The sequence below is a fragment of the Capsella rubella genome, unplaced genomic scaffold (genome assembly GCF_000375325.1).
Source record: "Capsella rubella cultivar Monte Gargano unplaced genomic scaffold, Caprub1_0 scaffold_4, whole genome shotgun sequence".
NCBI lineage: Eukaryota > Viridiplantae > Streptophyta > Magnoliopsida > Brassicales > Brassicaceae > Capsella > Capsella rubella.
The window spans coordinates 2477523-2488159 of record NW_006238920.1 but is presented as its reverse complement, the minus strand read 5'-3'; the positions used below and the strand labels follow the sequence as shown (position 1 = coordinate 2488159).

The 10637-nt window shown below is 33.9% G+C and overlaps 2 protein-coding genes across 2 annotated transcripts; both read right to left on the bottom strand.

Annotated features, from left to right (window-relative positions):
- Window positions 1–670: 670 nt before the first annotated feature.
- LOC17888279 (potassium channel AKT6) lies at window positions 671–4376 on the bottom strand. Its single transcript, XM_006296230.2, has 11 exons — window positions 4138–4376; window positions 3680–4045; window positions 3538–3595; window positions 3113–3430; window positions 2771–3016; window positions 2551–2682; window positions 2276–2461; window positions 2007–2201; window positions 1850–1925; window positions 1198–1776; window positions 671–1098 (listed from the first exon to the last, which is right to left on the bottom strand). The coding sequence occupies exons 1-11, from the start codon at window positions 4374–4376 to the stop codon at window positions 824–826; spliced, it is 2670 nt and encodes an 889-aa protein (XP_006296292.1). The 3' UTR covers window positions 671–823.
- Window positions 4377–5281: 905 nt separating this feature from the next.
- Window positions 5282–8102, bottom strand: LOC17889581. The gene is made up of 14 exons (XM_006295899.1): window positions 8025–8102; window positions 7794–7950; window positions 7600–7712; window positions 7416–7488; window positions 7084–7232; window positions 6844–6978; window positions 6661–6750; window positions 6432–6543; window positions 6166–6324; window positions 6046–6083; window positions 5872–5967; window positions 5702–5785; window positions 5466–5615; window positions 5282–5350 (listed from the first exon to the last, which is right to left on the bottom strand). The coding sequence occupies exons 1-14, from the start codon at window positions 8100–8102 to the stop codon at window positions 5282–5284; spliced, it is 1503 nt and encodes a 500-aa protein (XP_006295961.1).
- Between the last annotated feature and the right edge of the window lie 2535 nt (window positions 8103–10637).

Sequence of the window (10637 nt, the reverse complement as noted above, 5' to 3'; positions counted from 1 at the left end):
GACAATTTGGCGACTACATAGCTACTAAATAGTGACTACAAAGCGACTATACATCGACCCACCGTCGTAGTCGCCAAAAACAGGTACACCTACCATACCTACCACAAAACAATAAAAAAACGTGTCTCTAATCGATGTTTTACGTCTAATATACGACCATCTTACGACTTGTTACACGAGTCGTATTTTAGTTGCTATTTGGCGACTACGTTACGACTCGCCGCAAAAGTGGCTTATTAGTCGCCAACTTAGCGACTATTTCGCAACTATTTCGCGACTATTTATCCTTCCTAACCTTCAGTTGTATTTTAGTCGCTAATTTGCGAATATTTTGTCGACTACTTGTTTAGTTACCAATTAGCGATTGTATGGAGACGAAATTTATGCAAGTCACCTAGATCTTAAACTTCATGGATCTAAACAACAATGAAAGATGAGAATCATGAGATAATAGTTCATCTCTAGGATATAGTATAAGCCACCTACATCTTAAACTTCACATGCATGAAGATCAAGATAGGATTTAACCTTTATTAGAAAAGATGAGTTAGGTCCAAAGGAAATATTGTGGGGTTGTTAAAGAGTTCTTTTTATAAAAAGGTAATATATACATGTAAAAAAATTAATGAGCATGCAGTGTATATACAAAAGGCAAAAGAAGATTGGAGTTGATTAGGGCTTACGTATGGGTTTCAACTAATATTGGAATCATATCAGTCACCAATATGATTTCAGCTTGACTGTGGTGTACGAGTTTGCGTTAAGACAAACTTTTTTCGTTTTTGTTAAAAACAAAACAAAACAAAAGAGTGTTACGTGTGAATCAAGGATCTCTTGCAAGAAGGAGAAAATCACCATCTCTAATAAGAGTGATGTCGTCAATTTCAGCTCCTTCTCTCGTAAGTACTTTAGTTGGGACGAAACCAATCTTTTTCTCACCAATCTCCAATAGCTCTTCCATTGTGTTCGGTAACAATATAACTTTTCCACAGGTCTCACCGTTCTCCGGCGAACTAATCGTCACTCTCGCCGGATAAAACGTACTTCCTCCTCCTGTAGGTACTGCTGGGCTTCTTGATGGTTCTCCTCCATCGTCAGCTGTAAAGAAAAAACACACACAAGACCAAGTTTTGAGGTTACGTGATGAGAAAGCAAACGAGTATTAGAGATCAAATGGTGAGATGAGGCCGTTTTTACCGGTATTCGCAGCTGAAATGAATCCGAAGAGCGAGTTTCTGAAGTTATTGAGTTTACGTCTCTGAGAAACCACAACCTGACCTCCATCTAAGACGAGAGGCATTTCTCCTGAATGCATTGTAGGTTCACTACTATACTTCAACAATGGCTTCCCTGTCACAGGAACCTGAGGTATTCCCTGGACAGGTTTAGGTTTCTTCTCCACTGGCATATGGTTATGAAACAAGGTTTTGATATCTTCATGCCCTTGATGCTCGGCAAGAGCACGAGGAGTCCATCCGTAAGAATCAGGCCTGTCTAAATCAGCACCTCGGTCTAGTAAGAACTTGACAATCTCCAAGTTTCCTTCAGAGACTGCTCTGTGTAAAGCTGTGGTTCCATTTCCATCAGGGAGTGTGATATCACCGCCGTATTTGACGATGTCTTTGAGTGCGTCTAGGCTGTTTTTCTCCACGGCTAAGCACGCGAAATAGCTCACTGAGTCTACGCATAACTTTGCTCCGTTTTCAGCTAGGAGTTTAGCAACTCCGCTATGTCTTCCTATGATTGCTTCCCATAAGGGTACATTACCTTCTGAATCTGTAAACAATGTATAAATTAGTCTTCTTTCAATCCAATTACATGATCCAAGTGAGACATCATTACTACTTACCTCTAATGTTAGGATCTGCTCCATGTTCAAGAAGTAAAACAACACAATAATGGCTTCCTTTTGATGCTGCTATATGCTGAGATATACAGATAAGAAACATAGAGAGTAAGAAATTTTTGTATTGGCATAGTAAATACAGAGGAAGTTTGGAGCTTACCAGCGCAGTTCGGCCGTTTTTATCCGTTTCATTAGGGCTTGAGCCTCGTCTTAGTAACTGATGTAGCAATAAATCATCTCCTCTGGCTGCAGCAAAACATAAGCTGAGAGGTAAATCCATTTTCCCTTGAGCCAACATGTGTTCTGTATCAGCCAAAATGCCTTTCATTACTTGATCTTCTGAGTCTTTTAAATGCTGCATCAACCACAACATATCTGTTATGGAACTGGTCTTGAGGTTGAAACACACAAATGTTTAACAATACAGACCTGAAGAAGATTATTCATGATTATTGCTCCATCTCCTACATTTGCCTGAACAAGATTTAAGAGTACTGTACGGTTCAGACGAAGCAACTGACTCAATCGCTTGGTACGAACAGTAAACAGCTGCGGTCTGTAACATAGTACACCAACTTCACCAAAAACACTTCCTCTTTGTGCTTCACTAACTACCTGTAAAGAACACATACACACAAAGATCATCTAATACGAACACAATCATATCTTTAAACTTAAAATGGTATAATAAAAACTAGACTTGCCTGTTCCACTCCATTTACTCGTGCAATTATGTCAACAGCTCCTGTCACCAATATGTAGAAGTCAGTGGGTGCTTCATTCTGCAAAATCACATCTTCTTTGGGAGGAAAATACTCTGCTTTCATTTCTGTGACCTACAATATTACCATAAGTTAAAGACTTAATGTGAATAAAATGACCACATTTTAGTATATGAGGCTCCTTGCACTGTCGGAAACATACCAATTGGAAAAGAAGATCATTGGAGATTCCATGGAACAAATAGATTTTGTCAACAACTTCATAGAACAGGTAATGCGATATGCTGGACCGAATAGCTTTGGGAAGGGAATCAATGATTTCTTGCTGCTGTAAGCCTTCAGAATCAGTTCTGTACCTCAAACACAAATGAGCTACCATCTGATCTTGCAACCGAACTGGCAGATTGTTCCTCTGACCAAACCCCGAGGCGGCTTGTATGGTATCTCTCTGAAATGATGCAAAGTGCATATATAAGAGCCTTGAAAAGCATTTATAAATGAGGTGTGACATAAATCATATGTACCGGTAACTAAAAGTACTTACAAATTTTCTAGTGCGGCCGGTCACATGAACCACCAAGTTGGTCATATTACCAATAATATACGCTGATAACCCAAGATTAAAAACCATGTAGCAAAGAATGAAAGTCATCTCTCTTGAGTTAACACCATGTATATCACCATAACCAGTTGTGGAGAAAGTAGTTATAGACCAGTACATTGCCGTGTTATACCGTATTGCAATAGGAGACTGTTTCCAGTTTTCATCGGTTAATGCCATAAATGTCTTGGAAGGGTCAGGGTAATGTGCAGCAATGGAATAGAGGAAGCAAGCACCACAATGAATCACAAAAAGAGTAACCTGCATGCATTACCACAAAATCAATACTATAACTTGACAGCTACAAAAACTGTACATTTGAAGCAAAAGAAGAGTGTATAAATAAACAAGTGGACATAGCTACTAACAAGGAGAAGCTTCGTGCAGCGAACCCAAAAGTAGCTGTATTTTCTATCTTTCTCTAACCTGAATATAAGATCTTAATATGTCAAACTCACCATATTCAAGAAACCTGTGCTACATAAATGATAAACCTAAGTCAAAACTCACCTGGCAAAACAATTACTAACTCTCCGAAGACGCCATAGACGAAGCATACTGAAAATACCATACCCTTGAATACTCTCATGAAGCAAACTCCCAAAACTTTCGTAAGGAAATGTAGAAACCACATCAAAAAGAAGCCAAGTCGACGCATATCTCCAAGCTATTCTCTTCGGATCATCGATTAGTAAATAAGTTACCTTGTCCAAGAAGGCAACAAAGAACGTCAAGATAATATCAACAGCGAAAAACCCATTGACTATATTATCAAGAATACTCAAAGGTGCTCTTGGCTTCTGCAAAAACCCGAATTCAAAAGGCGACGCCCAAGCTGTATAAAGCACCAAAAACACCAAAAACGTCTCCCACCCTCTGAAAAAACAAACATAGTTTACAAAACCAGCAATGCATGTTAACAATGTGTTTTACAAACCCTAACCCTAACCCTAGTTTTTGTTGTTTACCTGTAACGAGGGTCAAAGGGAGAAACGATGAAGCGACGAAGAATAACATCACGAGAGGAACGTGAGTTAGCTCCAAGAGAAGGAAGAAGACCTTTGCTAAGGCTATACTGACTCATTGTTCCATCACGAGACAAATGGTCAGCTACATCATCGTCAACGTTCTTGCCTCGTCCTCCTCCTCCTCCACCTCCATCTTCGTCGTCCTTCACACCCCAAAACCATACCTTCTTCTTCTCCATTCAGATCTCTTTCTTGATATCTTCTTGTTCCAAAATCCCTTGCGGAGATACACACGCAAAGGTTTGAGATCTCCTCCGAATTTGCCGGTTTCTAATTTTATTTTGTTTGTTTTCTTGTGGGCTTTCAACACGGAACTGTTTTTCTAATTTCCCTCGTTTTTTTCTCTCTTCTGTAGCCATAAAAATAGCAAGTAAAAATTTAGGTTATTTGGTCTTAGTATATCATAGAAATTTCAAAATTAACAAATTGGTATGTTTATTACCATTTTGTTCTAGGGAGTAGAATATTATCTTTAGTGTTTTGGTTATCTAGGATTGGATATAGAAGCTGTTGAATTCGTTTTTTTTTTTTTAATTAAGCAAAAGAAAATGAAGATATATTATTAGATAGAACATCATCTTGAAAATAGATGATTAGATGATAGAACCCAAGAAAAATATGGCTTAGGGCATCCATTTTTAAGGCAATATTTTATAAAAAATAATCATGGGGGGTTTATGTTGTAAAATAAAATGATAAGATTTTTTTAATATGATTAATTTTTAATTAGAATTTTTTTCTACCCATGTTTGTGGGCTTAGAGTATTTTGTAAGTTAAAAATATATATTATGTGTTAATAATTCTATTAGTGAAATTTTGGTTATTTTTTTTTAAAAAAATTAACAACTACAAAAAAATTTCACGAGTTACTGTTTACTGTTTTCCCAAAGATTAAAGAAATCTTAAAATAATTCCTTGCCAAAGAAGAAAAATAAACAGCATTTACTACTTATATATAATCATAGAATAATATACTGTTAGAAATCATGATATAGGATAAGGTAAAACAATGTGCAAAACTAAATAACCAACAACAAAATCGACCTTTGAAAAAAAAGAAGAGAAAAATGGGTTTTGTAGAGTTTAGAAGTCATGAAAAATCATAATGGCATCATCAAGTTCAAATAATGCTCCTTTCAGTTTCTTATTTGCCTGCAACTCAAAACCGCCACAAAAACAATAACACTTTATGAGCAAATAGCTAGATTCATCTTGAAACCCATCACCAAAATCTTTAATTGATATGATCGTCTGACTAGCTAATTACCTCTTCCTTGGAATCTAGTTTATGAGTACACTTGAGACTCAAGTTTAAGGAAGCATGATACATCTCATCCAACATTTTCCTTGACACAATCAACTTGTTTACTTTCCACAAGTAGAAAGGCATATAAACGCTCGTGACCGTCACCAATTTCTACAACAAAAATGTGAAAAACAGTGAATTCTCAATTCAAGTTTGCTTTAAGTGTCAAAAAGATTTGGTTTCAAGGACATATATACCTGCATATGCAAGTATCCATCTTTCCACATCTTCATAAGTATGTTCCATGTATCTTTCTTTTCAGTTAACGTGGCATCAGCGATCTTCACAGGCGACAAAGATTAAAACTCAATGATTAGTTTAGAAGGATGTTTCTATATTAAGTAAAGAGTAGAAACGAGCTTTAAACCTTATCAGTCTCAACAAAACACTCTTCCTGTGATGATAAGTATCTGAACATTCTGAAAGCTTCTTTACCATATCTTCTCATAACTAATGCTTCCATCTAAACAAACATTTCAAAGATTTCATTTTCAGCTTTAGAGATATCTCAAGAAAGTAAAATATACATGAATTTACATACCTCATCTCTCTGTGCTACATTGATAATGGATTTGAAATCTGCAAAATGAAATAAACTTTAAGGAAGTTTGAAATTCAAAAACTAGTTGACTAGATTTTTTTCGATTGGAACTAAACGTACCAACTATGTATGAATCATCTGTTTCTATCGCAAATGCTGGTAGATATGAAGACGCGGAACTCAATTGGTCAAGGCATGCTTCAACTTGCTCTAGTAGTATAGTGCAATCTCCTTTGGTCTTTATTACCTCTTCATATATGGAACTAACTAACATTGGAACTGAAAATAAGACATTGTTTTAAATTACTCTTACCAAAACAATGTAAACCTCAATTCATTTTGTTCATGTTAAGATAATGGAAATGCATGGCCATCTCATATATTACCAGACTTGTCTGTTGTCACAGTCTTCTCCTGACATCTTCCTACTTCTAACATTGCCTTTAAGACAGCGGCACATGATTTATCCATGCGCTCGTTCACTATCTTCACACACGCCTTAGATAAATAAACAAGTGATCAAAACATTCTTAGAACGATAAATTTGGAAACTAAGATTTAATTTCTAGTGCCAATGAACAAGACAGATCTCAAAGAGAAATACTGGTAACTAACCTTATGTCTAAGGCGACGAATGAACTCTCCGAAATTAGGACGCCAAATGATTTCATTGCTAGATTCTGATGCGTCTACATCACGTTTACGCTGAAACATCAAACAAAAGGTATGTATATTCAGAGCTATATCATTAAGAAGTGTATCCAAAAATTGGTTATGGTAAGAATTTTGGAAATTAACCTTTATGTTGTCATCATTAATATCCGGTAAAGATGAATTTGAAGCTTGTTGGAATAGAAGTGGAAACCTTAATGCTTCAACTGGAGTAGCTGCTTCAAGAACACGTTCCTCTAAGCTTTTTGATTCTTTCAAAATCTGCACAAAAGATTTGCAAATGCAAGGTATATATATATATGATAAACCAAGACTATAATATATATCCCAAAGATGTATATATAGAGATGTTAGATTCTCAATTACCTTTGCAGCGTTAACGCCTCTTTTCTTTCCTTGTTCTTTATTTTCAAGAACCGGTTCCGGAGAAGGAACGCGCTCAACGAAACGTGCATCAACCAGTTTCTGAAGATATTCTCTGATTTCTTCTGAACTTGTTTTTGTATTTTGGTGATCTGAACTTAGTTTTTCTTCTCTATCTGTTCATTTATGAATAACATACGTAACAGATGAGCATCCAAGTACTATTGTGATACACAAATTAAGACCAAAAACCAAAGCCTGCAATGAAACTTAACCATGGCAACATAACACAAGCTAGAGATACATATATATATATAAAGATAAATTGGACTCACCTGTGACTATTTCTATAAGCTGTCCCAAGGTAAGCCTACCGTTCCTAAGTAAATGATCAAGAACTGCGCTGCACTGTATACATATTGATCAAACGTATATAAGATTGGCAAAAGTATAGAAGTTTAACACACAACTAAGTCAAGTACTAAACAGAATGATGAAGAAGAAGTAGGAATAAAAAACCTGAGTCCCAAGTTCTTCGTTTACAACCTTCGAAAACTTGTTGTACCTTACGCGATGAAGAATGTTGTTGACCAGCACAAGGTACTGTACAACACCTTTGCTCTCATTCCCATCTACATGTCAAACTCATATAACTTGATCACTTCCAACCAAACGACAGCACAAGAACACAAAACAAGAGAAACCAGACTAACCAGGAGGTTCAAGAGAATAAGCTTGAACGCAGTTATGCTGAATCAAGATGTATAAAACATCCTTAACTTTGTCATGGTTGATGTTTTGTGATTCAGCTAAACGAAAAATCTCTCGTAAGGAAAGAGGTCCTTTACGAAGAAGGCATTCACAGACTTTCTGCCAAAACAAAAAGACCATTAATATAGAGACATGTTACATTCATACACAATCTTAGAAGTGTTTAGGTTTACCGATACTACAGAACCGAACTGGATGGTGATGATGTGTACGGCGTAGAGGATGGCAAACTCTGTCGTAGACGTAGTCATCATTAAGTGGTCTTTTCTCTTCTGATTGATATAATGATATTACTCCCCGTTATGCGTAAATTTGATTAGCGATTGCTTGAAGAGGAAGCAATACCTTATTTTCCTAATTGGATTGAGTCGAGAAAAGAGTAAAAAAAAACCCTTGTTGAGAAGTAGCCGGAGGTTTGTATGATCGGTAAGTTTTAACTTTTAACCTAAAGAAGTTTTGTAAAATTAAGCTTATATATAAATCTATATTAACATTTTTGCAAGCAGTTTTTGAAATAATTTATTTACTTTTACTTTATTTACAGGGACTGCCACGTACATAAATTCCCTATTAATTGTTAATCGTGCTTACCCGAATTTATTCCCTCCATTAATTTGAAATTTGTTTACTCGATACAAGAAACTAGATGTTAACCCGCGGTATACCGCATGACAATATTTTAATAATGTATATTTTTTTTTTGGTATATAAGATTATACTACTATATTTTGTTTGTTAATTCTATGATTTAACCTGTGGAATATTGCATGATATTTTTTTTTTTATATAATCGTAATTTGATCAACTTAACTAAATACGTCTAATATTCAAAATAATGAAATAAAGTTAGCATAACATCTTTCGTTTAAATAGTCTAATTTCATACTAAAATATTTTGTGAGTTTGAGATAGTAGATAACCCGTAAAAACATATATAATTATAATTATGTAATTTATAACTCATTCCATGACATGACTCGTGCTACACAATTATCAATAATACTTTAGTACATACATTTTTTGTATTGATTGAGTAATATATGTCAGTTTTCAAAAATTCAAATTGCAACATATGCGAAAATATTATATTTTTACTATACATATGTTTTATGTAATAATATAATTTTAAAACAAATAAGATCATAAGAAGATAATGGAGAAATATTTGATTTATTAGGGAGAGATTTTAGGAAATTTTGTGAAATGTAATAAATATTGATTTCCAATTTTGCAGTTTTATTATGATTTACAATAGTTACAAAATTTTACCCTAAAGATTTATATTTACTCAAATGGCAAGAGTTTATTTATGCAAATATTACAAAATAAAAGGTTACTTTCGTACTTCAAAAATGTTAATATATATATATCTTCATTGACTATTTCCTAACTACGCTCTTATAAAATATCTCAATTACCTACTGAATCAAGAGTGGCAATTAAACAAACAATTCTACTCCTCAAAATCAGCTTGCAAAAAGATATTTAGTGGGTGTTATTGGATAATGGATTTTAATAGAGTCTAACTCTAACCCAAGTCTAATGTTATTTAATCAATGGTTTTAAATACTTTACTCAAATTAAGTGTTATTGGTTCTTATATTTGCAAAATCTTCATTAAAAGAGTTTAAAATCTAGTGTTATTGGTTCTTATACTTACAATTATTAACTAAAGTCTTATGTTATTCAAGTTTGGTGGATTTACACAAATGATTTCATTTGAAAAGCTTTGAGTGAATCTGAATCTGATTTCATGTGTAAATTATGTCAATCCCAAAACCAACCTTCTAACATGAGATTTGACAATCTAATAAATTAATAAAAGTTTCTTTTAACGTAATACACGTACGTTATCAATATTTGCAAACTCATTCACCCATGACCCAACACATATGTATCTCTCTTTATCATTTTTTTCCCAGTCTTTTTTTTTTATCCCTAGTTAATGTGTATATTGTTTTAACAGTTATTGTTTGATTCATTTGATCACTTTAACAAAAAAAAAAAAACAATTTTCATCTTTAAAAGATATGTTAAGACTTCAATACAGAAATTTGAAATGGGAAAAAAATACGTGATGGTAAAAGTTTGGTATAATTTCATTGAGAATTGTAAAATCATTTGTTATAGAATTCAATTCTATTGTTCAAAATCAAAAGATATCATGTGTCAGTGTAAATACACTTCCACTGATTTAAAGAATGAATAATAAATCAGTTTCAATAAACCCAGATTTTGAAAGTCTTATGAATTTTAAAATCTAATGGAGTTGAATTTAACTTAAACAACTAATAACACCCCCTTAATCTTAATCATCACGATATTCTTGATTTTCTTTGAAATATAACCATTTATAATCTCTATATATATATATATAAAATTAGCAGCAGTTCCTAAATATTCTTGATTTTTTTATGAGCCTTATTCTCTTATTCTTCATCTGATTATTTCTTTGAATTTTCAGTAAAATACTAATTTTTTTTTTTTTTGTTGTAGTTTAAAGGTACTAAGATGAATAGACTTCCTAGAGAGGTCGTTGATGCGTCTCAAGCGTGCTATGGATCTCTCCATGAAGCATGAGTACCTTCCTAATTATAATTATATATACTAGTAAAAAAAATACATATAGCCACAAATATTAAACCATAGCCACGAATAGCCAAGTGACTATAGATATTTTTTTTACTAGTATAAGGATCTTCAGGTACTTATTTTGTTAATCAGGGATCAAGGATTGTGACTTGTGGGGGTATGAAATGAAATTTGATATTTTTGGAAATGGTAAA

What these genes read in the sequence shown, in the direction of transcription:
- LOC17888279 (XM_006296230.2), bottom strand. Translation starts at nt 4,376, where the DNA reads ATGGAGAAGAAGAAGGTATGGTTTTGGGGTGTGAAGGACGACGAAGAT. An exon ending in CCCTTTGACCCTCGTTACAG is followed by an intron (nt 4,046 to 4,137) that starts GTAAACAACAAA and finishes TTGTTTTTTCAG; the next exon opens with AGGGTGGGAGACGTTTTTGG. An exon ending in AAAACGGCCGAACTGCGCTG is followed by an intron (nt 1,926 to 2,006) that starts GTAAGCTCCAAA and finishes TGTATATCTCAG; the next exon opens with CATATAGCAGCATCAAAAGG.
- LOC17889581 (XM_006295899.1), bottom strand. Translation starts at nt 8,102, where the DNA reads ATGACTACGTCTACGACAGAGTTTGCCATCCTCTACGCCGTACACATC. An exon ending in GAGGCGTTAACGCTGCAAAG is followed by an intron (nt 6,979 to 7,083) that starts GTAATTGAGAAT and finishes TCTTTTGTGCAG; the next exon opens with ATTTTGAAAGAATCAAAAAG. An exon ending in GTTTTGTTGAGACTGATAAG is followed by an intron (nt 5,786 to 5,871) that starts GTTTAAAGCTCG and finishes TCGCCTGTGAAG; the next exon opens with ATCGCTGATGCCACGTTAAC.